Source organism: Cephus cinctus, unplaced genomic scaffold, assembly GCF_000341935.2.
Source record: "Cephus cinctus unplaced genomic scaffold, Ccin1 Ccin1_scaffold0806, whole genome shotgun sequence".
Classification (NCBI taxonomy): domain Eukaryota; kingdom Metazoa; phylum Arthropoda; class Insecta; order Hymenoptera; family Cephidae; genus Cephus; species Cephus cinctus.
This window is the reverse complement of record NW_014333403.1, coordinates 155,090-182,962: the sequence shown is the minus strand read 5'-3', so window position 1 is coordinate 182,962 and position 27,873 is coordinate 155,090. Positions and strand designations below refer to the sequence as shown.

At 36.3% G+C, this 27,873-nt stretch overlaps 5 protein-coding genes and 1 long non-coding RNA gene across 14 annotated transcripts; 4 read left to right on the top strand and 2 right to left on the bottom strand.

The window, feature by feature from the left end:
- Positions 1-1,364: 1,364 nt before the first annotated feature.
- On the bottom strand, positions 1,365-3,569 carry LOC112494784. The gene is made up of 3 exons (XR_003060606.1): positions 2,930-3,569; positions 2,223-2,514; positions 1,365-2,163 (listed from the first exon to the last, which is right to left on the bottom strand). It is a non-coding gene; the product is annotated as an uncharacterized LOC112494784 (long non-coding RNA).
- Positions 3,570-8,794: 5,225 nt separating this feature from the next.
- LOC107270677 (nuclear RNA export factor 1) lies at positions 8,795-11,042 on the top strand. Its single transcript, XM_015745896.2, has 2 exons — positions 8,795-9,022; positions 9,216-11,042. Exon 2 carries the CDS (start codon positions 9,299-9,301, stop codon positions 10,868-10,870), a length of 1,572 nt encoding a protein of 523 aa, XP_015601382.1. The 5' UTR covers positions 8,795-9,022; positions 9,216-9,298; the 3' UTR covers positions 10,871-11,042.
- Positions 10,619-13,219, top strand: LOC112493592 (nuclear RNA export factor 2-like). Of its 4 annotated transcripts, none has more exons than XM_015745894.1 (2): positions 10,619-10,915; positions 11,305-13,219. In XM_015745894.1, the coding sequence occupies exon 2, from the start codon at positions 11,464-11,466 to the stop codon at positions 13,069-13,071; it is 1,608 nt and encodes a 535-aa protein (XP_015601380.1). In that variant the 5' UTR covers positions 10,619-10,915; positions 11,305-11,463; the 3' UTR covers positions 13,072-13,219. The 4 variants fall into 4 exon arrangements, with proteins under 4 accessions (XP_015601380.1, XP_015601376.1, XP_015601381.1 ...); XM_015745890.1 differs by lacking the exon at positions 10,619-10,915 and adding an exon at positions 11,066-11,210; XM_015745895.1 differs by lacking the exon at positions 10,619-10,915 and adding an exon at positions 11,066-11,210 and having other exon boundaries at positions 11,287-13,219.
- On the bottom strand, positions 13,212-23,112 carry LOC107270673 (integrator complex subunit 1). 4 transcript variants are annotated; one of them, XM_015745882.2, is made up of 11 exons: positions 23,021-23,112; positions 22,820-22,948; positions 22,448-22,633; positions 19,400-19,872; positions 17,022-19,318; positions 15,162-16,952; positions 14,776-15,090; positions 14,112-14,699; positions 13,847-14,034; positions 13,501-13,773; positions 13,212-13,420 (listed from the first exon to the last, which is right to left on the bottom strand). In XM_015745882.2, exons 3-11 carry the CDS (start codon positions 22,611-22,613, stop codon positions 13,305-13,307), a joined length of 6,207 nt encoding a protein of 2,068 aa, XP_015601368.1. In that variant the 5' UTR covers positions 22,614-22,633; positions 22,820-22,948; positions 23,021-23,112; the 3' UTR covers positions 13,212-13,304. The 4 variants fall into 4 exon arrangements, with proteins under 4 accessions (XP_015601368.1, XP_024943747.1, XP_024943748.1 ...); XM_025087979.1 differs by having other exon boundaries at positions 15,162-19,318; XM_025087980.1 differs by lacking the exons at positions 22,820-22,948; positions 23,021-23,112 and having other exon boundaries at positions 15,162-19,318; positions 22,448-22,797.
- LOC107270676 (protein KBP homolog) lies at positions 20,148-22,461 on the top strand. 2 transcript variants are annotated; one of them, XM_015745889.2, is made up of 2 exons: positions 20,148-20,289; positions 20,389-22,461. In XM_015745889.2, the coding sequence occupies exon 2, from the start codon at positions 20,410-20,412 to the stop codon at positions 22,171-22,173; it is 1,764 nt and encodes a 587-aa protein (XP_015601375.1). In that variant the 5' UTR covers positions 20,148-20,289; positions 20,389-20,409; the 3' UTR covers positions 22,174-22,461. The 2 variants fall into 2 exon arrangements, with proteins under 2 accessions (XP_015601375.1, XP_015601374.1); XM_015745888.2 differs by having other exon boundaries at positions 20,167-20,289; positions 20,360-22,461.
- Positions 23,113-23,133: 21 nt separating the features above from the next.
- On the top strand, positions 23,134-27,809 carry LOC107270675 (vesicle-fusing ATPase 1). Of its 2 annotated transcripts, none has more exons than XM_015745887.2 (10): positions 23,134-23,286; positions 23,520-23,608; positions 23,882-24,106; positions 24,177-24,804; positions 24,878-25,102; positions 25,189-25,488; positions 25,572-25,862; positions 25,944-26,128; positions 26,212-26,370; positions 26,464-27,809. In XM_015745887.2, the coding sequence occupies exons 1-10, from the start codon at positions 23,275-23,277 to the stop codon at positions 26,579-26,581; spliced, it is 2,232 nt and encodes a 743-aa protein (XP_015601373.1). In that variant the 5' UTR covers positions 23,134-23,274; the 3' UTR covers positions 26,582-27,809. The 2 variants fall into 2 exon arrangements, with proteins under 2 accessions (XP_015601373.1, XP_024943751.1); XM_025087983.1 differs by having other exon boundaries at positions 23,269-23,327.
- The last annotated feature ends 64 nt before the right edge of the window (positions 27,810-27,873 follow it).

The window sequence follows — 27,873 nt, the reverse complement described above, 5'->3', positions numbered from 1 at the left end:
AATGACGTCTTCGTGTGTGGCACGAAATGTCAATCACACCCGCTTTAATTTATTACTCAAATATATATACTGACTATAATATACCTAACTATTCAGTACTATATGTATGTATATATGTATGTATGTACAGTATGATATAAAAAACACTCAGGGTCCACGTACGTTGCTAAAGCCAAGAACACGTATGCTACTTCGCGCACGACTACTTGGAACTGATCGGTCGAATTGTCATTGAGTAACACCGATTGAAATTTTTATCGAAAGACTTCCTGTCTCTTGTCATGAGGACTTTGACATATCCATATCCTCGGTCCGAGATACGAAAAATTCGCAAAAAAACTCTAATTGGGATACCGAAGGAATCCGTGTGAACGGTTTGGGTAATAGTGTTATCAGAGCTGGGTCCGTGTAGGACATGATGTGTTTCTGATACGGTGAGAGAGCTACCTGATCTGAAGTCTTAAGAAAAGTATTGGAGCGGCCTATTGTCCCGAACAAAGCAAGCAAGAAGAAAAAATAAACGATAAAATCTCAGTGAACAGCGACACTTTGATTGTTCTCGAGTTGACGGAGCGACTATTACGAAGACTTTATACCTGGTTAAGAATTACGAACAGTCATGAAGTAGCACGAGATAAGAAGTCGTTCCATAGATATTTCGTAAGGCCGTGGTGCATCTAAATTTATAAGATTGCTTCGATCAAGCTTACCAGGACGTTACCTGTACGTAGTACAGCGAGTTTGTTTACGATGCAGTCGAAAGCACTTAAATGGCGTTTATACCTTTCCCTAGCTTTGAGTATTCGAAGCTGCACGGGACTCGAATCTTTTTTCCCTTCACAGACTACACGGGGTGTACAGACGCACTAAATTCAAAATCCCTGTTAAACTATTGGCCGAGCTGCGGGACCGCAGCGCCTCCTATCTGCTCACCATTTCATTTAATTAAGACTTGTTTTATTTCTGGTAAACTCGTTCGGGTATTTTAGGAAGCCCGACTTAACCTCGGAGAAGCTTGTGGATTAATTTATTGGTATGCTTAGAAGGAAGATTTGTACTTAACGCTCGTTTCGCTGTCGTTTCAGGTTAATGTTCGACGGGCCTTTTACGCTTATGGACTCCATAGGAGGATTCTTGTTTCTTGCACGGCAGTGACGGGTACCTACGTTTTACTAAGAGACGACGAACGTTACGGGAACTGTCAAAAACGTGTACATAACTCTTGTTAAGTAGCAGATAAATTTTTTGGTTATTTAACGTAAAAATTATATAGGACTTTAAGTAGCTCTCGTTTTCTAACCTCACAATATTTATTCAATACCCTATAGAATCTACATACAGAAGATACTAGGGATTATGGGCTGTAGCAGCTGAGTCCTGCAGCTCGATGAGGGTTGCTTCGATTCTCCTGGCTGCTGATTCCGGGAAACGTGTCTTGGCAGCTTGTTAGGTGTCCCCAACAGTCCTCTAATATATGACTTGTACCAGTCCCTTCTGGGACCACGACTAGCTCTACTCTACACAAGCTGGAACTACCTTTGGTTTACCTGTGCGATCGGTACCACGTGATATTCGAATAAAATCGTTCCGCCCCCTCGCACTGAAAAAACATCTTCATCGGTATTCGATATGGACAGGTTGATAGGCACTAAGAAACTTGCAAGAAGATGGTAACGGGTTTTCATTGTTGTAGGCTTTCGAGAATATCTACTACCGTGTTAAATTACATCCAGAACAGAGTGAAAAAAAAGTATTTAGATTATTCTCGTTCCTTTTTAAAAACCACTATTCGATCTAGTAAGAAAAAGGCAGGTGGTTGGTTTACGTGTAAGATTTAGGCGGGAATTTTAAAAATGGAAAAACGATCAATCATAGGAATCAATCGGGTAATCGGTTCCCTTGTAGAGATGAGGTTGATGAGCTGGAGTCACAACACTATTGTTTCAATGACCTGCTGCTCCGCCCAGTAGGTGGCAGCACCCTTCACATACTAATGAGCCAACCAGTTTGAAAGATCATCAACACTTATCTCAGTGATGAGGTGTTGAGAACCGAAGGCTCTTAACTCTGCAATGATGGAGGCTGAGTGAATCCATTTTATGGTGTTACTTGCGTAATTTTCATACACCGAACCAGTTCTGATTTTTAAACACTAACAAGAATCTGTAAATAATCGTATGAGTCTCGCTTCAAAATAGATCTTTTATAGGTTAGAATGATACCTGACGAATAATATCGAACCGTCGGTCAATATTCGGTAAAGTAAAGCACTGCTGTGACGTGAGGGACGTTCCAATGTGAATGAGGCGCTAACGACCAGTGATTACCAGCTCGTCTCTCGGTCGGTACAAGGCGCACGCTGACTTAAAGGAGACTCCACACCGTTCGTTATGCCTGTGAGTGAATGTCCATCAATCCTGCAGATGTAAAGACGAGACCTCCCGCGACGTTTCTCATCTTCTCGCCATACACATAACCTACGGGTCCAGGGTAGATTCGGTGCATCTATGTATACTGATGGTTTTGAAAATATTTACAAGAGTGTACCAACTGTTAGACAAGGTTGGCCTAACGTATAACCCTCGTGGCTGCACGCTGCCGTAAGGGAATAGGGATTAACATTCGCCATGGAGATGCGCCAATGGCGGCAAAGCGGCGTCATAAAAATGAAATTACTATCGGTACGTATGGTGCCGTGTATAAGTATGAACATAATACAGGTTTGCACGCAGACAATGGACACTTACCGCTCGAGAATGCGATAACTCTATACGTGATCGGTTCGAGAGCTAGAGGGAGAAATAGGGATGAGGTGGATGTGAGGTAGAAAAGGGGAAGGCGTGGAAGATCACGATTTACCCATACAAAATATCCGACCCTCGCGTATACATGCTGGTAATCAAAACCATAAATTCAAGGCATAACCAACCTCTGACACAGATTCTCTCTTTGGTAGCGTATCCAATGGCTGCTTCCCGATAAGTCATGTTATCTTGTAAAATTCAACCTGGTATTCTACTAGCCGACGGCTAATTCGCGAGGGATGCGTTCACAGATAGAAATTTTGTATCATTCTGTATTCATAGATATTATGACGGGTTTAATGTTCTAGCACTGTGATACACTGGTAGAGGAGACGTAGAGCAGCCGTAGTTCCGCTGCCTCAGGCCTTGACGATCCAAAGAAGAAACAACGTGAGAGCCCAGGCATAATATTAACCATTTCCCATTAGATTATGTTGCAGGTTAGGGTGTTGCTCGATCCTACGGATCGTTCAATGCAGTTCTGCCGTTCGGCTGATGCTAAGATGGGCGGAGTAATGCACGAGCAGTTATCGAACCTCTATCGACAATAAATCTATGCCTCAACTAGAACGTGCCTCGAGTCGTGTCAGTTTGCCTGGTTATCTTTGTTGCTTCTTTGTAAAATTTGTCGCTTTTTCTCTTTTTTTTCCTTTTATTATGATAATATAGAAATTACGTGAATTGACACCTCAGACGTATCTGACATTAATATTGCACAATGCTGTTCTTATTTTTTATGATTCACAAAAGTTGTAATTTTTCTATTAAAACAATATTTCGAATGACAGAAAAAAGGAAAAGTATCGTTATATGTGTTATTGTTGTCACGAACCAAGGTATGCGATGCATAGAGATACTGGCGCTCTCTGTCGTGAAGAGTGCGAAGCTTTATGTGAACAAGTCAAACTAATTCTTCCCGCTCGTTCCACAGGCTGTCCATTATGCTTACTTATCTCCTTAAAGATGCTATAAAGCCTTTTGTTGATTACACTAATTACAAAGCAGTTCAATCATAAATATTTGTATAATATTAACTGCAATTTCACTGTTCGTTTCGTAACTCATAACACCGCCCTTAAGATTGATTCTTCATGACAATTAACAAAGGTGTTTTAATTATTAAATTATTCAAATAACGAACCTTAATTATCATGTTTTATATAGGATTATGTATCATCGAATTGAAGATTTTGTAGAGAAAAAGCGATTTATATAATTTTATACAGCGAGCGCAGCCTTTACGCGAGTGCATGAATGGCATCCATCGACCTGCGGGTATCAGAAGTAACGTAAACCAAAGAGTCTCGTAGCCATTGGATTTGTCATTGATTCCTGGCAGTCCCCGGGTCAGGATAGCACACTGGCTAGGAAGTAGCTGACTGCTCAGCCAGGACATCAATACTTCGACTCTACGGTGCAACGCCGTATTTTAATAGTGACATACCAGCAAACACAATATTACACGTTATACGTCAGTTACAATGGCTCCCTCAATTATGTAACGTCAATGCACCAAACAAGTACACCTTGATTCGAGCATACAAAATTGGGAGACACGATCGAATGTAGAAGGTATTTCCAAAATAATTATATTTACTCACATTACTTATAGGAAAGGAGTCATTGACTGAACTTATTGACAGATTTATTATATTTCAAAAACTAAAGATTTTCATTCATTTTCACGTATAGCTATATCGCTTGGCATCCAATAATTGATCCTTTCACCTGAAAAACATGCCCAGCTAGGTGGTTAATGAAACAACCATGTTTGCACGCCCGTAATACATCCGCGGTACTTTAACCATCGGTGCACAAGATATTAATTGGGTAACTATACGTAGTCGAGCGGGAAATTGAGCGTAACGCGCAAGTGGGACACCCTGTACTGTCCATATAAGTGAGTAAGGTGCAGAAACAAAAGAGGGATAAAGATAATAAAATAGTAGAAGACGGATGAAAAAAAGGGTTAAAACTGTATCGGGAAATAATGACGGGGTAGCCGTGCGATCGAGCTCCGTTCATCCAAGATGTGGTAGAGGCGCGCAAACCCAGAGGACGACAATGTAATATAACAACGACGATCCTGGCTAAAATGTAGTCAAAGAATTTTCCCATCATAAATTCGCAGGTAACACGTTTCAGGGACAGAAACGCGACGGTGATGATTACAGCGGCCGATTGCGTACATACTTTTTACGAAGAAAGAAAATTCCAAAAGTTCTACAAACACAAAGTCAATCTTCCCACGAAATACTGGGATACATAGGTAGTACACTCATGTTAAAAAAGACGTGCACAGGTCGCGTAAAATTATGAAATATTAATTTTTTAATTCCTTCGGCATCCCCATGTCGCAGAATCCCCACCTCACACCCCACGCGTATCTTATTGATCCGATCGCGTTATTCAGCCCGAGGCGATAAACGTATCTAACCATAAAAAAAATCTATTTCCAATGATCGCTCGAGCTGTAATATTTTTTAAGTAACCTGTACCAATAAAATGAAATAGCGGGAGTAGAGAGGCATCGGCGCGATCCTGAAACAACTATACTTATCGGGGATCGTGCCTCGCAGCTCTGACGGTGCTTGGTTTGAGTCCCGCTTCTGTAATTACTATCTTCTCGTACCCTTCTACTCCAGTTCAAACGAAAATCCAGATCCCTTCTTGGTATCATCAGTCAAGACCGCTGACCTTTCATTCAATCTGATTAATAATGCGATCCAGTTGGTATAAAGGGCTTCTAATGGCGAATCCACACTTAATCGCGGTTACTGATACAATAGTATATAAAACTACTATAACCTACCTCTAGCAATACTCGTAATCATGAACATTTTTCGGATAAGTTCATTCATGGAACCTACAGGAATAAATATACTGAAATGGTGAAAGACTGGAAGGACCTCTGTAATATAAAGCTAAAGGAGATTAATTCTGAGTTGTATTAGACATGTAGCTATGTTCACTACGATGATCCGTATATATATATATATATATATAGCTGTAATACCGTTACTCTAGTCTAATAAGCTTAAACTTGCAGTCTTCAGATGGCGTCTCGAGACGTAACGAGGGTCTGACTATCATTCTATTTTTCCTCATCGCGATAAAGCCGTTGGACAATAATAAACAATGCGTGAAATGACAAGTACAGTAGGCAACGGCATTTCGCGAGATCTTATCACTGCGGTAGCAAGTGCAATCAATCATTCGAACTGGATAAAATATAAAATACGAGGTACGGGCAATGTGTTTGCCGTTTTATTTATTTGCTCGGTCATGCAAGCCCACGCTACGAATTAACGTATTTTTTGCACGCGACCAGATGACGGGTTGATTACGTGCGGCCAGGCTTTCGTATCAGGCCTACAGGTATTCTAAGCCTTAGGAAAATATAATGGCCGTTATTAAGGGCAAAAAGGAATGGCCGTAAAAGCTTTATTGCTGCATTTTCCAAGCTCACGTCATTACACGTTCTATGCTAAAAGAGAATTAATATATTTCATGCAATTGATAATTCATTGAGCTCTCGCTCTTATTACACTTATCAACAGAAATCAATATTTATTGAGTCATTTCTTACTTTAAAGAATCGTACGTCTATATCTTTAATTATGAAAAATCTGTCCACGTGGAAAGTGATAAAAGTTTAATAGTAAATGCTTACGTATCGATTTCGGTGATAATCAAAGATAATGTCTACCACCTAAGCAGATCCCAATGTCTACGACTTGCTGGTTCGAAATATTCATGGACCATAATGATGGCTTCTGTCCCATTTGATGGATGGGATTCACGATATCTTGTATCGTGGCTACCACTTGCTTATTAAACTGTTCGGTATTTCTCGTGGACGCGTAACAAGCAGAAATACGTGTGGGAGCCAGAACGGTAAGATCGATGCTCGTCGTGCTTTGCTCGGCCGATACTTTTAATAAGTGTCATCCGCTACCAAAGTAGCTACACCAACCTCATTATAAATCGCTACTGTGCACTCTTCGTGTTTCTTCGCGTGTCTCCCTATACTTCGACAAAAAATATATCTGATTCACTGCTTTGGCCCACGGAGTAACACGGCGGCTGTCCAGAAATCAGATGGAATTTGATACGTCGTAGAAATCGATGCCAGTTGCCGATGCCTTCTAACCTCGTAAGCCATATTTTTTAATTTCAAATTATTGAAAGCTTATAGACTAACTTATACGCGAATCGTATTCACAGATATTTAAACTGTAGTCATTTATTTTAGTAGAAAAATATATTCTTTTATGGTCCGTATAAGCGTCCTTTACTATTATATATATTTTCTGTTTGATCCGTCAATGTAACGTACGTAGGCGTAGTAGATGTTAAAGTTATTGTATAAATTTTAATTGCAATAAATGAAATCATCTTGGGCAAGGAACAATCAAATGGATCTATCCAGGAAAACGTGTTACAAGCACTAGAAGCGTTTTCTCTGGCCACCCGGTATGAAATGAATAGTTGCGCGATTCGCGAACGCAACAGATCGCTACGTTATTATTTTCGCCAGTTATCAAATTAGATGTTGGCTTAACGGGTACGTAGGGTATTTCTCCACTATATACTACCTCATAGGCGTACGCAGGTATTACTATTATATCACGAGTTTTTGAGGATGAGTTATGTCTTTACTTTTGATATATTTCATACAAAACTATTTTTAATATAATATGAAGTATATCCTGTCCTGAATATTTTTTATGAAGACTTGTATCAATTAATATGATAAACAGATAGATGAATGGCATTTTGTCAATTACCATTATTCATAATAAAGTATAAAAGAGTCATTGAAATGTACAAGACGGTTTATGTAGCTCTGTAAGATTCGACACCTTTGCGGCAGACCGTTCCGATTCTAAAGGTAAATTAGAATGATTAGAATGGAAGTCCTATAATCAGTCGACGTGTTTTATGTCGCGTTTGCATAAACGCGTTGGACGAGGGTCAATTTGCAGGGTTTACGTTGTAAATTATTGACGCCCGCGCGGCCCGATCGGCATAGGCAGCGACGATCGCTCGGGGGTTGTATGGATGACGCCCATGGGCCTCTCTAGACGTATAGAAGTACATCCCAACGATTACGGCTTACTTGTTACTACCTACAACGTACTTACGTTACTTTAAAAACTGCTTATTACTGTGATTACCAGCGCATAATGCAGCGACCGAGCGTTCTACAATTTATTATTGAATTGCTATAATGCAGTTATCGCTCGTTCGTAGCTCGCTAGAAAACTACGGGTAGTAACATAACGTTTGGTTTGGTTACTTGATAGTTTAATATGAGAACAAAAATGACTGAAGAAAATGTCAATTTTTTAATTGATTGTATAAATCATATTTGTCTATGTATAGTTAGATAAATAAATAATATTCATATACATGAAAAGACGGATTTAAATTTATATTGTAATTTTCTTGGGGATATAAATACTTTTTTGTCTACAGAAATTTTAGTTTTTTTATTACCTGATTAAATTTTTTCGTTACGTATGTTATATGGTCGTAGTCATGTGATAGGCTGTTAAGTGCATTACGTTAGAGCCCGTGTAGTATATATTTTCCTAGCTGGAGTATCTTTTACTCGAGTATATCTAGCAGATTGTTCAAGAGAAGAATTTTTCCTATAATGTGAAATGCGGAAGAGGATGCCCAAGGCAGCAACTGCAGTGCACACCTACTTGGACGCTACACCAAGCGAAATGACCGGTCTGTTCTCTATTATCCATCTATTCGCCGCTATTCATTGTTCCTTTCATGCGTGATTAACTGAACTAAGCTTTTTCTAAATTGTTGTGAAAGAAGTCCAGGTGAATTATTATATAGAAGCTTATATGATTAATGCTTTTCTAATACATAATTATTTTATAATAGTTTTTGCAAAATGTATATATATATATGTATTTCATGAATTCAGCCCCTGAAATATGTAAGTATGTATGCACGCAAGAATCGAAATGTAACCAGTTGCCATAGAGGTTCAGTATCTCTGCAGTAGCTTTCATGTAGAGTCTCTAAGATAGAAGAATATTTGAAGGATTATTAGAATGTTAATTAATAATAATACATTAGTAATGTTATATAATTAGGTATATAGTAGACAAAATAAACGTCGATGAAACATAATGTAATGAGGAAGTGTGCGTGTTAATTCAAGTTATGTGAACTATCAAGTAACCTATCAAGTAATACAACTTGTATTTGGTCATTTAATTGTATTATGTTTTTTATAATGACTGAAATATAACGTTTGTTTTTAATATTATTATAGATCTTTAATAGAATTAAGCAAGTTGTAGTGTATGAATATCATTGCTTCGTTATAATATGTAAAAATGATGACTGACTTGTGTCATTTACACTAATGTTTTATTGCAGATTATTGTTTCTTGTGGATTATGTTACACATTTAACGAGATCAAAATATAGTGTTTACTATAATATAGTACAAGAAACACAAGATGCAGCACAATATACCAATAACTCCAATCCAATTGGATTCCTCAAGTGCTATAAAAATCACAATGGGTGGCTCAATGTTTCAAGAAAGGTCATTAATGGGACGACCTGATGTGTGGCATAAGATACAAATTCTACGGGGTGCAAAGTATGACAAGGAGTACATTTTGAAACTTATATTAAATACTGTGGAACCAGCAGATTTGATACCTGTGGCGTATCAAGTTAGTGGAGAAGATACTTACTTTATTGCACGTAATTGTGGCCCTGCCTTAGATAAGCTGTGTAGATGTAATTTAATTATAAATGATCCATATGGAGATCCTTTGGTGCTCACAATAGTTCTAGCATTTGCATCGATTCATGATGTCAAAGTTAACATGCAATCATTAGTACTTGCTGCATTGAACAAGAGATACGATTCAAAGAAGAAAAGGTTACATTTGGATCGTTTCCACAATGACAAGAATTTATCTAAAACGGTATATTGTCCACTATCTCAGTTACGGACATTCTGTTATGTACTTAAGGTAGCAAAGAATGCACTGTCTACATTTGAACATTTAAACCTGCAACAGAACGAGCTCTTCAGTTTAACAGCTATCGAAAGTTCAAATCTGACTTTTTTAAAATCGTTGGATCTGCGATACAACAATCTATTGGAAATGGACGCATTAACACCTCTGAGGAGTCTCACAATAACAGAGCTCTGGTTGGATGGGAATCCACTGTGCGAGAATTACTCGAGTCCTATCCAGTACATAGAATCTGCCAGAAAGTATTGTCCACAAATGTCAAAATTAGATGGCGTATCCACAGGAGCACCAGGAATGCCACTGACGTACAACAGTTATTTTATAAATTGGAAAATGAGAAATCTTGTCAACCAATTTATTAAACACTTCTTCAAACTTTATGATCAAGAAGACAGAGCTGTTCTTCAAGGGCTGTATCACAAGGATGCTCTTTATTCAATGACACTAGGAGTTGCCTCAACAGTGGCTAGCAAAAGTAATATGAGCCAATTCATATCACATAATAGGAATCTATTGAAACTAACAGATTTTGCTAAGAGTAATCAACTACTCTTTCGAGGACCTGATAAAATTCTTGAAGCCTTGAGGAAACTTCCGCGATCACAACATGACAAAGCGTCTTTTCGTTACGATTTGATATACGACAATGAACTATACCTAGTAGTAATAGTTGAAGGCGTATTTAAAGAAGATAATGTGAATTCTCGAGTGTTTTCATTCAATAGAACATTCGTATTGATGGAGGGGGGTGATTATGAATATAATATCGTTAATGATCAATACCATGTTGATCAAACACTGACGCAAGAGTTTAGTGAAATTTCTGAACAAAATAGTGACAATGAATATGAAGTAACATGTTTCAGTCCTAAGGAACGAGATAAAATGATTGAAACTTTGCATAGTGTCACTACAATGAATAAGGATTGGTGTCGTAAATTTTTGGAAGAAACTTCTTGGGATATAAAGAAGTCTATTACTGATTTCATGGATCGATATCGATTATCTGCCATACCTGTTGAAGCTTTCTGGAAATAATTTTGAAACAGCCGGAAAGAACAGTGATTATAAACAGTAATTCTTGTAAGAGTACAAATTATAATTCATTATTATATCGAGCATGCAAGTTTAGAAATTACAAATAATGTTTATTATAGTATTATTTCTATAATTTCTTACGAAAATAAAGTATCATAGAAGCTTTACCGAATTTCGAATTTTTTGTAGATAGTTCTGAACATAATACGTTATCTATTAGATAAACGTAGATAAATTCAACCACGTGACTGAATAGCATCATTCCATGTCGGCAACTCTTTGTTTATTAGTGGCTGACAGTGGCTAAACATAGGAAATGTGTCAATATTCAGTTTCAAAGGTTCTTTTAAATTTATCAATTGTTTAAACGCATGGTAATTTTGTGTAAGTATACTTTATGATGAAATGGTTCACAGAAATGCATTTATTTACAGATTATATTTCTATAACCTATTGCATCTTTAATATGGAATTGTAATATGACGTACATATAAGAAGCCCTGTAAGTTTTCAATATAGTGACATTATTCTGAGTGACAAACGCAAGAAAGTTTCATAATAAGAAAGAAGTGCAACACATATATTGAGAAACAATGACGAGTACTGTATTGGGAAATAGAACGTCGTGGGAGCCTCTACGACTTACACATTTGAAGCCATCCTTCAATAGTACTGATCTTGCCTTAGCATCTCGTCAGGATGTCTGGCATAAATTTATAGTATTTGATGCTGGGAAATATGACAAAGAAGAAGTACTTATTGCAATAATATTAGCATGTGATCCTGAAGTGCTATTACCAGTTATGTACAAAGTGGAAAACAATAACAAAGGAACGTTTCTTACCAAATGTACCTCAGGTGTGATAGAAAATTTGGTAAAACAAAATCTCTCTGTGAAACTGAAAACAGGTCACATTCTGAAGATTGACATAGTTTTGGGTTTCCTTGGTATGCAAGATTTACATTTAAATCCACATAATTCAATAACACAAACGCTGCATTATAAATATGAGTCAGTGAAAAAAATATTAAATCTTGATGATTTCCAAAATGAAAAGTCATTGGGATCGATATATTGTCCAATATCAGTACCCCGAGTTCTCCTCTTTGTATTACGCTGTGCAAAGGTAGGCATTCTGGGCAACATACGAGAAACTCGATTGCCTATTCGAGAATTAAGTTTACGATGGAATGGATTAGAAGGCATTTCACTGTTTGAAAAGTTTTTCAACTACCACCTGACAAAATTGGATCTACGTCATAACCAAATTACAGATATTAATTCATTACGTTATTTTTCTGAATTTAAAATAACGGAACTCTGGCTGGATGGGAATCCACTGTGTACAAAATATACATCACCTGAAGATTATATACGAGGGGTAAGAAATGTGTTTCGACATTTGCAAAAACTAGACGGGATCGTAATCGGTGTACAGAGGAAGCTTGTTCCAATAATGCAAAGTAATTATTTGGGAGATTCTTCAAGATTTGGTCTGATAAAACAATTCGTGCGACATTTCTTTACTCTATACGATCAGGATGATCGAATAGTCATGAAAGGACTTTATGATAAGAATGCATTTTATTCAATGACCTTAGGAAGTGGAGCTAATTATAATCACAAACAAATAGCTAAAGTATTTTCGAGTAATAGAAACTTATTGAAATTCGTCGATTATGCTAAATGCCATGAATTTTTACTGCAAGGACCAGAGCAAATTATTTCAATGATGAGAAAGCAACCGCCGACTACACATCATCTTCGAACCTTTCATGTTGACTTATTAAATTATGGAGAAAGTCACATTGCTATCGCTGTGCAAGGAGTGTTTCACTTTAAAGATTTTATTCCTCCACTTATGACATTTAATAGAACATTTATTTTGATTGCCAAGGTCGACAACGAATACAATATTATCAATGATCAATATCATATTGATATGGCACCGCCAAATGTTACTGGACTAGATAACAATTCTGCGAAATTGGAATCAAGAGAAGCACCAAAAATTTCGCTCACTGTATTAAGTCCTTCCGAAAAGAATCAATTGCTTGGATTTTTACATGAATTGACTACTATGAATACAGCATATTGTCAACAATTTCTTGAGAATGCCAGATGGGATATTCGCGTTGCAATTAATACATTTATGAAAGCTTATACAGTCAATGATATTCCGCCTGAGGCTTTCAAATAATTCAATAGATTACATATAGTTTGTAAGTTGGATGTGTTCTGTGCCAAAACTTAGATTAATTATTAAGAGATTTTGTATAAATATTTCCTGTTTCAAGAGAAAATCAGATGTAAATGAATATGCATAAATATATACAAGAGTCATATTATCACAAATGTATTTTTATTTTCTATTTTCAGCACTTATGAATTGTGGTACTTTATACAAAAATTTATTTAATGTGCATTTTACAGTTAACAACCCTGTTGAATATTTAGTAGAGTAATGCTCTTATTAATATGAGGGATAGTGTTTACGTTAGAATTCACTCCAAGTTCAAAGACCTTCTGCATTAACGGTAAAGCGTGTTCTGAAAAAGTGTAATATATTTTGGAAAGTCGATATTATAAATAACTGGTCAATAAGAATATATTGAGTTTAAAGAATTACCTTGCATACACAAAACCATATCTGGTAACCTATCAAGAGCTGACATGAGAACGTCTGCTCTAGGACTATCAAGGCATCTTTGAAAAGCAGATAATATATTAAGATTTGGTAATGGTCGGTGCTTCAAAGCCCTGGCAAGCAATGTATGAGCCAATGTTCGTATGTTGCCTTGTGGAGACATAAGTAATTCAGCAATATTATCTATCACAGGTTCCAATACGGAAGGCTTACGTGATGACAAGTGTTCAATTTCTTGAAGAGCCATAAATACATCTATCAGAAGTAAAGAAGATTCATAAGCTCACAATTTCTAAAAAGTAAACAATTATAATAACCATAAACCTACCTTCTCCATGAAGTTTAGTAAGTGTAACAAGTAGTGCTGGCCAATGTTGTGGCACAATGGGTTCTGGAGGTGGTGTAGGAGCGACTGTGACTAATACTTCTTCTCCATCCTCGCCTTCTCTTGGAACAGGAATTCCTGACATGAGAGTCCGTAAACTTATTAAACCAGGATGTTGCATCTGTAATTCACTGTGAACAGGAGAACGATTTAATTATTTTATATGTGCAAATAACATTGTTTATCAAGTTAGAAATGAAATACTTACTGAAGCACATTGGCATGTTTTTGTAGATACTTTAAAGCCCTCTGTGCGGCATGAGAAATATAAGCTTGTAGCAAACTTACAAATCTATTCAAAAGTGGCACCAGCTCCTTTATCGGTCCATAATTTTGAAAACACTGAAAGTAATTTTCTAAGGTGTCCTCCAAGGATGTTTTATGTTCTTCATTAAACAAATGAGGCTGCAGCAATTCCAACAGTCCCATGACTTGTACAAAAAGATGTAAGTGAAATCCAGATCGGAATTGGCTAAACTCTACATAACATCTACCCTTCAGTGATGACGATAGCATAGGAAGTTGACGTAAAACGAGAATAGGATGCACCGCAGCCATTTTTCTAGCGCATAATTCAAACTCCTGAGATTTGGAATGCCAGGACTTTTGTCGAGGCGTTGCTGCTAAAGCAGTAAGTAAAAAATGACTCATGCAATCCAATACAGAACCCGTCCAGTCAGTAAGTTTTGCACCAGCGACAAATTTTTTTGTTTGAGATGTATCGAGATAGCATATTACTTTAGGTACTTTCATATACATAAGCAGAAGAAATTGCTGTGCCATATCTGCATGTATGCTGAAACAAAAATAACATATTTATACAAATTGTTAAAACTAAACAATATTCTAAATTGTATAATTATTTAATTTACTTGTCATTATCCATCATTTGCACTGCCAAATATTTGACAACACTAGATGTGAGTTTGTCTTCTATAGATATGCAATGTAATAATAAATCCAACCGTGACTCCATCTGTGTAAGAGCAATATTTCTGTTCCGACAATTACAAATAGTTACGCCTTCAGTTACCAAGTACGTCACGAGATTCAGTAGCTGTTGCTCAGACAGAAGTAAAATATTTTCGGGCACGTAATGCTTTGGGGTAAATTTATCTCGCCCTTGCCAAAGTTTCGGATTGCATGTTAGAGCCCACAGAAAATCTAAGACAGCGGTAGGATCGTATCTGAAAAGTAATTCTTATAAATATAATACAAAATATTTCAGTGATCTATACATATTTGATTGAATACTCACTCGTGGTCATATTTATCTAATAAATGACCCACGCATTTATATAAAGTAGCCCAGCTTGCTCTGTGCGTCAGTAGCGTCAAGAAATATGGTCTGCACGAATGAGAACTAACAATACTTTCATCGATTTTTATATGGATTTTCGTTTTTCCAAACAGAAGTTTCATCTGTAGATTAGGGCAAGTTCCAATTAGTTCTGGTTCGACGGAAGCCAGCCAGTCTATCAGTAAACCTGTCCTATGTTTCACAACACCCTCATTACTATCGGATACCAATAATTTTGCCATTGCTTCAACAAGAACATCATTCTTCTGTTGTTTAAGGGAAACATCCAACAACTTGCGACCCACTCTTTCCAAATTTAAAGAATCCATATTCTCCAAAATTTCCTGTGGCTCGCGATTCTGTGTCAAAACAACCAGTTCCTTCCGCTTTTGAGCTTTCGTCAAATGCATATTAGCAAAGTCTCTCAGGATCGATAACACTGGTGCTTTCACATCACCAATTAATGATATTAAATTTAAGCACATATTCCTTGCAAGTTCAACAACTTGTTTCGATGTTGATGGTTTCTTCAAAGGCAATAAAATGACTCGCATAAGAGTGCAGGAATATTGGGGCATATGCACTAGTGAGGCCAAAAACTGTTTAACTTGCATTGAACTTAAGACGCTACAAATATGCTGAATCGCCAGAACAACAGCACCGCTTTCTTTGGCAGATTTTTGCAAATCCTTTGCGAGAGTCTTATGCAACCTTCGATAGGCATCCATTTTTTGATTGATTGGTATACTTTCAATAAACAATCTGTTAATAAGATGTGGAACATCTGTCTTTACCGAGCACTGTATCACGGATTGTTTTTGTACCATGGCAGTCGGTGGTAGAGTTTCTTGAAGTTTTCCTACAACTAGTGGATTTTCATCGGGTAATTGTGGTTCCAACAATTGTAAAACCTGTACAAATACTAAACCACCAGTTGCACCACGGCGATGTTGCACCTTAACCAATTGGGCCATGTAGGTTTTATCTAGAACAGCTTCACCCACGGAACCAGGATCAATTTGTACAGCCCCGTCTAGCGTATGTAATAATTTGCTCATCGAAGAAACAGGTATACCGAAACTTTGAATGAACAATACCAGTTGTTGTGGTTCTAAATCTTTTAAAGCTGCATCAACTAATCTGGGAACATTGCTTCTTATCATTCTGAGCTTTAACCAGTCAGGTATTAAGAGAGCTTCCTCGCTAGTGTCCACAAGGAATGCCTTTGGTGGGTCAGCGGTTTCGGGAAACCATGTTTCTAGTAGCTCGTTAAACAGTTCCTCGTCATTCGACGAGTCATACGTCAATAAAATGATCATAGCATGAACAGCTAGTATATGCATTGTACATTCCTCTCCCGTACTCCATTGCAGTAAAATTTGATCTTGACTCTCAGACCACGTAAAACCCTCTCCTCTAGGAGCACGTACTTTTTGAAGATAATTACAGAAGATTACCATAAATGCATGCAATGTCTGCTTTGCTAATTGTGATTCGTTATCAGGCTGTGGAAGTATAGCAGCGATAATGGTACTGCGTTCTACTACCAATTGTGAAATCTCATTCGACAGATCAATTAAATCAGGAAGATCATCATCGAGACTATGCGCAGCAAGGTAAAAGATGTACGCGCGAATTAGATCTGGAGAGTTCTCTATCTGACAAGCACTGCGTAAAGCAGTAGAGACCATTGAACGTATTGAGACGAAATGAGGAATAGTTGGTAATTTTCGGAGTAACCAGACTTCTCTGTAACAGAAAATATTAAGGTTATTATATAGTAATATTATATATTTTGAAAAAAAATAATGTACATACCTATCATTCTCTCCTTCCACTTCCATACTTTCATCTTCAAGAGGAATGGGTCCAAGAACCATTTTTAAACCAGCTATGGCTTGGACTCTACTACTGCTTTGTTGACAGCTCAACCGCCTCATGAAGTACTCTAATACTTCAAAAGCCCGATGATGATCTTGGTTCGGATCAGTTAGCAGCGTCTGAAGATGAGCAAGTAATTGCTGTGTCCTGGGTTGTTTTTCAACAGCTTGGGGAGTAGTTGATAATAAAAATTCACAGAGACACTGAACTGGCAATTGACTAAGAGCGCTCTCGCTATTTTGCACAAGATCTGCCAACCATGGCATACTCTGGGATGAGCTTTGCTGTTGCCTTTGAATAATATCCAATAAGAAATCAGGTTTTCTTGAGCGACAAAGTAGATGTCCAAGCCGATGAGAGACGTTCAAAGCTTGAATTTGCTCCAAGACAGCTGGTGGAGGTCTTCTAGCAATACCAGTTGGGTCCATAGTTATCAGTTGGGAAAGCAACAAACTGTTTTGTTCAGATATTTGCATCCTAGTAGATGCTGCTGCGAGATGAGTTTCGTACTCAAGTATTTCTTGTTTTTCTATTGCCTCAACTTGCATTTCCTTTGCTCGCTCTTGTTCAATTACCTCAGGTAGAGCCATGGTAGGGGGCGGATACGAAAAATGATTTGTAATACACATTTCCATAAGAGTGCTCAAAATAGGATATCTTTTCCATGCAAATGCACCAATAGTAGAAGGATTGTGCGCTGCTAGCATTAACACCATTATCCAACCTTTCCAATATAAATTTGATATCGCCAAACTTGGAGGTACGTAATCTGTCGGTATATTGATAGATCCAGGGGGCTGATATACACTTAGATTAAAAATAAGTTCAATCATTTCTATTTTATCAGCTTGTAACATAGGGAAGCTCTCTGATGAAATAGCTGCTGCTCTTCGTATTAATTGATCAGTTAGCTCTAATGTTTCAGAATGAGTGATACCATTGTCTTTGGAATATCCTATTAGAAGCAATCTGAAAAGTGTAGTCTGTAATAATGGTACTTCGGACACCAGACGCATAAAGAGTACTCTTTCCGATTCACCAGGCCAATTGTCCAATTTGTAATATTGATCAGGAGATTCTAGCAACAAAATCTTATGCAATGCATGAAGCAACTCATTTCTTCCAATTCCATACATTTGTTGGACTACGTTTTGAAGCCACATCACAGCCTCGTGTTGTATACTGGAAACTAAATTTTGAAATTGATGTAAAACAGCTACATCCTTTTTATCACCTCTCTGCACCAGTACAGCAGCATCCTTCACTTGCTGACTTATCGCTAAGAACATACACAGACACAATAGATCAGTTATCGCCATAAAGACTCGCTCTTTGAAGTCAAAAGTGAGTAACTGCTGAGCTATGTCCTGTCTATTGGACATTAACGTTCGCGCAAAGACCATCAAATTAATATCGTGTCGGCAGACACGTACAATTTCTCTCAGCAGTGCACGCAAAGGTCGCAAATAATCCTCACGATTCATTAACACATCTTGGAATATTTCTGCGAGTAATTTAGCTGTTGGTTCTGGCGAGGTTTGAAACATAACTGCTAGCATCGACATATTATTTGGATTCCGTGCGTTTGACAATTCATTATAAATTGTGTGCTTTAAAATCGTCGAGAGATTTTCTGGATGCAAACCGATTAGTTCCTTCACACCATTTAGATACAAGTTGATTACCGGTTTGGTTTTGAGTCTCATCTTGACTAACTGACTTATAACTTCAACATCTCTTTGGGTATGCGTAGTGCAGTTATAACAGACGTAACTAAGAAGTTCCTGGGCTGGCCTCATCAATTTAGGATTGTGCAACCACACTTCTAATCGTGGAATGGCAATATTCCTAATTTCAACGAAACCGCATGCTGACGAAAGCAATCTCAAGAAATTTCTAGTTATTGATTCGGGTTGTCTTCTATTTAATTGTTCTTTTATAGCTTCCAATACTATCAGCTCAATGACCTCAAGACACTCGGCGTATCTTGGTACCACTGGAAAATCAGATTTCTCCTTGTCACCAGAAAACTGTACGGTCGAAGTACCAGAGTCGTCATCCTCTAATGTGGATGGACTGTGACAATCCCTTGGAGTCGAAACTGGCAACTCCGGTTGTAGTGTACTTTTCGGTGGCTGTCTTGTACCGAAGCCAGTTAAAATATTATCGACAAAACCTTTGCATTCTTCATGATCAACCCAAACTCTCTCACCCAGTGCATCCTCAATATATAACTGAATAAAATTAACACGAACGTATTATTATTTCACTATTAATAATTTTTTCTGTGATTAATTTAATGTGAATAAACTTACCTTAACAAAGATGTCTGGCCAATTTTTCTTGTCGTGAAAACCTCGCATCAATAAATTCGCAGCAAGAACTGGTACCAGGGGATTCCCTTTGCTCTTGAAGTTATGGGACTGGTCGCGCTTTAGAAGGGAAGACAGAGCGTGGAGGATGCAATCGTTTGAAAATATCGATGGACGAATCTTCGCTAAATACATCAATCCCATGTAAATTAAAGTATCGGGTTTCCATCTTTGATTCTTGAGAGTTTTTATGGCCCCACAAATTATGCCAACCACTTTGTCCCCTTCGTCGTTGTCACTTGCTTCAAGAACCATTGGAACAAGATCGGCAGGATCGCAATCTATTGCTACTACTTCCCATGCTTCTGCGTTTGATAATGGAGGTCGAGGATGAGAGATATGCGTTGCGAGTTTTGGCTTTTTTGCAGGAATTAATGACTGAAGCGCAGCTGGCGCTTCTTTCTTGCGATCTGTACCTGAGTAAAAAAAATCGCAATGGCAATACCCTAATTAACATTAAGAGGAGTTCAAGGGATGAGTTTTATTTGGCGACTCTTGGGCTAATTCTTTGTTCTAGAAATTGAAAATTGAATGTACGAATTAATGTTTCTTTTAATATTCCTTAAGAAGACAAACCATTCCTTGAATTTGACATCAAAAAAAAACGTTAGGCGACTAGTAAATTTCAAAAATATGTAATATTTGCGAGACTGGCTCGTCAATTACAAAAGTAAATATTCTAATGACCTAGACATGCCTGACGAAACGACCTGTGTCTGATGATTAAATCATTCCAAATTAGAAAATCGTCAAGCCATCGTGCAGTGTGTCATAAAATAGTCCAATATGTTAATTATTTTAATTTGTGAACAATTTTGTGTAACAAAACAGTAGTAAGTATCTGTATATTTGTATAATGTAATATTATGAAAACTGACGCCCGACATATTTCTGAATTTATAGATACTAATCACAACATTATATACCTTTAGGAGAGTTGTGAGAAACACGATATGGAACCACGCGCTTTAGATCCAACAACTTTGTCAGTGTTGGCATTAAAATATAAAAGGATAAACGACTTGTTAAATGTTGAACTTAGAGAAGATTCTGATAAATCCATTCTAACGAAAAAGTACTCAGCAGCTACTTTACTAAATGATTTAAAAACAATGATTACTGGCATTTCGAAGCAAAATCTAATTGAGAATGATGTAAATCGGCTGAAGGCTATGCTCGCCGTAATTCATTTGCATTTTGGAGACATTTCAAGAATTGCAGAATATAATGCGACAGGCGTTCAACATTTACATCAATGCTTAGAAATTATAAAACATAATGAAATGTTGCCTGAAATAATACTCATAGCAGTACAAGCATTTCTCAAATTAAAGATGGTCCATTCAGATATACATGAACAAATTGCTTATTTATGTAAAGCCGAGAGGTTCTGCGATGATTACTTTTTGGCTAATAGAGACCATTTTACAGCTCCGATCAGTATTTTAAATTTATTTGGCATATACGAAGATATCGACACAATGGAGCTGCTGCGACAACATCAAATTAAAATTGCATTACTTCTCACGTCCTTGTATACAAAGCAACACGCTAAAATGAAGAGTGTCTTGTCGTTTCATGGTGGACTTAAAACTATAATCAGTTTCATAGATACATTGAATATTCATGCCGTCATGCGGGCGGGCTTCTTCCACAATTATTTTACGGAAAATTGCGACAGTGATTCCAGCTTCCTGATTCATAATAAAAATGCTGCTCTGTGGATATTGGAATATTATGGAACAGAATTGGAGATTATATATACTATGGGATGTTTTACACAGGCAAAGGAAAAAAGATTTAGGTACATCCTAGAATGGATTAGTCATGGAATCTCATTATTTTGTGTTACCACACATAGGTTACCTCACATTATTCCTCAATCACAATGTGGGTTGTGTGCTTATCTCAAGCAAATAAAAATTGACAAGGCATACGTTGTTGCTATGATCATCATGGAAGCATCACTTGATATGAGCCATTTTCTACCTGAGAACACTAATATGTCTAGCAGTAAAAGTATGAGAAAACTATCTCATGATTATCCTGATATTTGGACGGTTTTTCTTAATCTACAACAGTGGCTAAGAATTGCTAAGATGCAATGTAACTTTAAAAGACCATCATGCGACTATATAGCCATCATATTGAGTTTCACACAGATAATGGCAGCCTTAACTATCTTTGAGGAAAACAATGAAAATAAAATTACAATACATAAAGAGAGAATTGAATGTTTTTTACATTTGGAAGAAATAGATTATCCTGAGGAAGTCCTGATCTACCGAACAGTTTGGCGTGAATTGGGATTCACTTACAATCAAATGTTAGAAATCTTGGTAATAAGTAATGCATCTATGAATCTTATACCTGAACCTATTCTCTCAAAAATAAATCAATATGGAATGCAAGCAATAGATTATTATGAAAGATATTTGAATACGTATATTGATATCGAGACGCAAAAAATGCCAGAAACCTTTCCAGACAACAATGTAGCTTATATTTTAAAAGTGTACTATTACCTAGGGAAACTTCATTTGACTCTGTCGAAGCTCAATAAAAATCAAGATCATGAGAATAAATGGAAAAGTAGTGAGGCATATAAAAGATTATTAGATTACTGTGCAAAGGTTCCAGATGTAGTAAAATTAATCAAAGATGAAATACCATTGCGCGAATTATCTGATATTGCAGAAGCTAGTACTTCAAGCTGAAGTAATCAATTGATTGTTAAAATATATCAATTTGCTATATAGTTTAGAATTTTATACCACTACATTTACTTTTTTATAAGTATTTTAATTTGTAATTATGTAATATCACTATTAAATATTTGAATGTATAGCAAATATCATTATGTTCGCAGGACACTTTTGTTGTAGTCATCAAAAATATGTTATTCTTTTGATACTATGTGCTATTGTTATAGAAGTTTAAAAATCCAGAAAAAACATTAGACAGTTGTGTATAAATAAAAAATAACTTTACCTGGGGTAGCGGAACTTGGTCCTGGTTTGCCATGAATAACTCCAGGTCTCTTTGTATCCGATGTTTCACCACGACTACTTTTGGAACCAAGAGCAAACAGATCTGATGGATGTTGAGCAATTTTATTCTTTGCACCACGGCCAATTCCTGTTTTAGCTCTGTCCATTTTTCCTTATTTTCTTAAACCTATAAATTTTTAATTATTATCAATAATTCTAACCACATTGGCAATATTTATAATTGCGAAATAACAAAAAACATGTATTAAGCATTGATAAATAACTTTTAGAAATAGTACTTCGAACGATATACTTTAATATAAGCTAAATGTATTCAATTATAATTCTATAATGTAATAATGTCAATCAATACCTCCTAATGCCAGTTTTAATTTTAACCTATACGACGCATAATCAATAGTTTCATAAAAGCAGTTATCAAACCAAGAATCATGTATGTACGATCATTAAAAACAGTAGGACACACTGATTACAGCTGCACCTGAAAAATAATACGTGTAAAAATTGTTTGTTGATATAAATAAAAGGATTTACTACAAATTACTATAATTACATTATAGTATATATATGTATATCGGAGTATATAGAGGTGGTTTGTATTGAACATACTGACAGAACGCAATGGAGTGAGTTGGTAAAAGTCAGTACGCTATTGGTCCAGAAAAGGTGCAAACTATCACCGACCAATAGTGTGCATACTGTCGCCAGTGCCACTCATATATGCTGTGACTACGGACTGGCAACTTTTCAAGTAAAGCTAGGTCGAGACCGCAGTGAAGAAGAAGCAGAAGCCAATTCTGTCAAAAAATGTCAGGAATGGTAAGTTTGTTAATGAAATAAAAGCTAAGAATCTTCAAAAGGTAATTCTGCATTCATGCATTTATATTATAAAGTTTATGATACTTATAAATAAAGTTAAGGCGTATCCCTACGGAATATTGTCAGTGAATCGATAATTCTTTCTGCAAGCCTGTCACATATCTAATTCAACATTATCTATAATACGAATAATTTTTAAATTGTGAATTCATTTGCACTTTACATTTCTATAGAGGATGCGAGCATCAAAATGTCCTACGGACGAGCTCAGTCTCTCCAACTGCGCTGTCATCAATCGTGATGACTTTCCAGATGATGTTAAGTGAGTACTTAGTATTGTACTTTCAAAATTTGTATGGCAATATATTCACATATAACTAATAATTTTTTTAAAACAGGTGCTTTGTTATTTATATACTTTTTTATATTGACTTGTACTGTTACATATTTATTTTTTTATTTATTACATCTTTTAAAATAAATCATTCAAATTTACGGACTGTTATAGTGATATAATCATTATTTAAATTTCAAATGAATTACATGTATTATATCTTTTTTTAACATAGAATATATTTCATTATGTTTCCTTCAGACATATTGAGGTGACCACTGGTCCAAATCAACACTTTGTATTTACGGTGAAAGCTCACCCGGATATAGCCAGAGGATCAGTTGGATTTAGCTTGCCTCAAAGAAAATGGGCTATGCTATCCCTCAATCAAGATATTGAAGTACGACCATATCATTTTGACCCTACATCTAGCTCAGAGTTTCTGTGTACCATTGTGTTGGAGGCTGATTTTTTACAAAAGAGAGTGTGAGCACTTATTTAAATATTTACAAATCCAATTTCACTAAATTGCTACAAAAAGGAAAATATATTTCAGGACCACGTTAGAGCCATATGATACAGAACAAATGGCCAAAGAATTTTTACTACAATTCTCAGGACAGGCATTTACTATAGGACAGCAGTTAGCATTTCAGTTTCAAGATAAAAAGATGCTTGGCTTAGTTGTCAAAAGTTTAGAAGCTGTTGATATTTCAGCTCTCAAATCAGGACAAGATACTACTCCAAGGAAAACGCGTATGGGGCGCTGTTTGGGCGATACCGTAATACAATTTGAAAAAGCTGAAAATTCAAGTTTGAACCTTATTGGAGCGGCTAAGGGCAAAATTATGCGTCAATCAATTATCAATCCAGATTGGAACTTTGAAAAGATGGGTATTGGTGGTCTGGACAAAGAGTTTAGTTCGATCTTCAGGAGAGCTTTTGCCTCTCGAGTTCTTCCACCAGAAATAGCTGTGCAGCTGGGCTGCAAGCACGTCAAGGGTATTTTGTTATATGGGCCACCAGGAACTGGAAAGACTCTACTGGCCAGGCAAATTGGCACCATGTTAAATGCGAGGGAACCTAAAATTGTAAATGGCCCTCAAATCTTAGACAAGTATGTGGGTGAAAGTGAAGCTAATATTAGAAGACTCTTCGCAGATGCGGAGGAAGAAGAGAAAAGAGTTTGGTTTTAATACTTGTTGAATACATCCTATTCCATTTTATACTCATACATTAAAATTGTAAACCTTTTAGCTTGGACCTAACAGCGGATTACATATTATCATTTTTGATGAGATCGATGCTATTTGTAAAGCAAGAGGTAGCGTGGGTGGAAACACGGGAGTTCATGATACCGTTGTTAATCAATTACTGTCAAAGATCGATGGTGTTGAACAATTGAATAATATTCTAATTATTGGAATGACTAATAGAAGAGACATGATTGATGAAGCCTTACTACGTCCTGGCAGATTGGAAGTAAGCACCACAAGAGAACTATCGCATCCGACTTATCATTTTACTTATACATCACTATCATTATTTACTGATACCATTATGAATAGGTACAATTAGAAATTAGTCTACCAGATGAAGATGGAAGATACCAAATTCTCAACATTCATACATCCAGAATGAGGGATTACAAAAAGATTGCTCCAGATGTTGATTTAAAAGAATTAGCAGTCTCAACGAAGAACTTTAGCGGTGCTGAATTAGAAGGTCTTGTAAGGGCTGCACAAAGTACTGCCATAAATAGATTGATTAAAGTCTCAAATAAAGTGGAAGTAGATCCTAGTGCTATGGAGAAACTTCTTGTTTGCAAAAACGACTTCATCCATGCATTAGACAATGATGTCAAACCCGTAAGTTTGATTTTATTTTCTATCATCTTCCTATATTAAGATATAATGATGAGCGTTAAATTTTGTTCTATATATTCTTACAGGCTTTTGGAGCAAGTGCTGAAGCACTGGATTATATTCTTGAACGCGGTATTATTAATTGGGGCAAACCCGTAGCGGAGATCCTGTCAGCTGGTGATGTCTATATCCAGGAAACTCGAGATGGAGAAGGTTCAAACCTTGTATCAGTATTATTGGAAGGTCCGCCGCATAGTGGAAAAACTGCTCTTGCCGCACAGATTGCCAAAAATTCGGGCTTCCCATTCGTTAAGATTTGTACACCTGAAGATATGGTTGGGTTTACAGAATCATCAAAAAGTCTATCAATACGCAAAGTAAGATGTTGCTTCAATCTATAATGTTTTACCCGCTTTAAAAAATGACAAACAACGAGTACTTATATTTGAGACTTTCAGGTATTCGATGATGCATATCGCTCCCAGCTGAGCTGCATTGTAGTTGATAATATTGAACGACTGTTAGATTATGGTCCCATTGGTCCACGATACTCTAATTTGACATTGCAAACTTTATTAGTCCTGTTGCAAAAAAAACCACCACCTCGTCGCAAACTCTTAATCCTTGGTACCACTGGCTCCAGGTAATCAAACGTTTCGTTTATTTGTACTGATCGCTATTAAATAACAAAAAAGTTTATGCAATAAAATGCTTCTCTTCTTACAGACAAGTTTTGGAGGATATGGGAATGCTGTCAGCTTTTCCAAAAAAACTCCACGTACCCAACTTGTCAAGTCCTGATCATCTTCTATCTGTCCTGGAAGAAGTTGATCTCTTCTCCAAGGAAGAAATTTCTTACATCCACTCAAAGACTAAGGGCAAACGGTATGCGATTCATACTCTAATATCATTTGTCGCATTAAGTCTATTCCAGATTAGATAGAAATATCATACTTGTAAATTGTATTTGTGTTTTAGCATTTTCATCGGAATTAAGCAACTACTGTCTCTAATTGACACGGCACGTCAGATCGAGCCACGTTACAGAATACCGAAGTTCCTCTCCGCGTTGGAAGAGGAAGGTGGATTAGAGTGAAAGGTATTTCATTAAGAAATCTATTTATTTATGTAGTCATTAACTTATAGTCAATATTTCTCATTGGAGAAACAGAAAAAATAGGCAACTAGGTGTAATACCTTCAAGACTTAGAATTAGAAAATATTGATTAAACCATGCATATAACCGAGGTACAAAACGTCGATATTTATTTAAATTATTAAGATTCAATTCAGGGATGAGATAGCATTCATGAAAATTTATTTAATATATTCAAAGCTTCAGTAGGAACTGCTGAGAAAAATTACCATGACGGTTATTATATAAATACTATTATTTCGATGCTAGCATTTTATTGGCTTTATAAAAAGAAAAATATATTACCAAATCTTCAAAAATTAAGAAAAAATATTATGTATTCTTAACCTTTAACTACATATACGCGGTCTCACAAACCGCACTAATTTTATGTTTAGCCCTCTTGTCAAATTTGTTTCTACATAAACTTTCAATGAATTAAAAAACCTACTAGATAATTATGATTTAATACCTAGCCATTAAATTTATTTAAACTAGAAGAGCGATGTAAAACTCTACTTTTGAACTATTTTATTTGTTGTAATAGACTTATAATCCAGCTCTACAGATTGAGATCTCACGGATCTCACGTTGTGTATATTCTTATAGTCGGATCTGTGTAGTTAGGGGTTAAATTTTTTGTTTCTATAAGAAATTCAAGTATTCTTCAAATGTATTTTATTGTTGCTCTTCAAGCATAAATTACTCTCACATTCCTAACAGCGAAATCTATTCACTGCTCATCCAGTGAAGCTAGTCAATTTCGCTACAAAGAAGACTAAATAATCTTATTTAATTTCATAATGAAAATATTTAAAATAAATCTTCTTCGTGATAGTGTAAGAGTATCGATTATATTGTCTTCAATGAGTATATAATATAGTAATAACTACGTAAAGGGTTCTCAGAGCTTGCAATGACATAGGCCAGAATCATTAATAATTATTTGATTTGACTGAGCTACAGTAAAAACAAACATAACGAAAATAAACTTCAGTTTTCAGAATACGTTATTAAAATAATTTAAGACGCATATAATAATAAATATTCTAAGATAACTTGCGAAAAAAACGTTGGTCCATGTAAAGTAGTTCGTATATCGTTGTGAACGTTCTAATGCTGCACATGTTTTTGAATGTATTTAAAAAATATTATCTGTGTAAAAAAAAATAAATTCTCAAACATATAATTTTGTGTATTGACTTATTGGAGCAGTAAATCCTTTTATGTAAAGTAGTAGGAAAATTTGCATA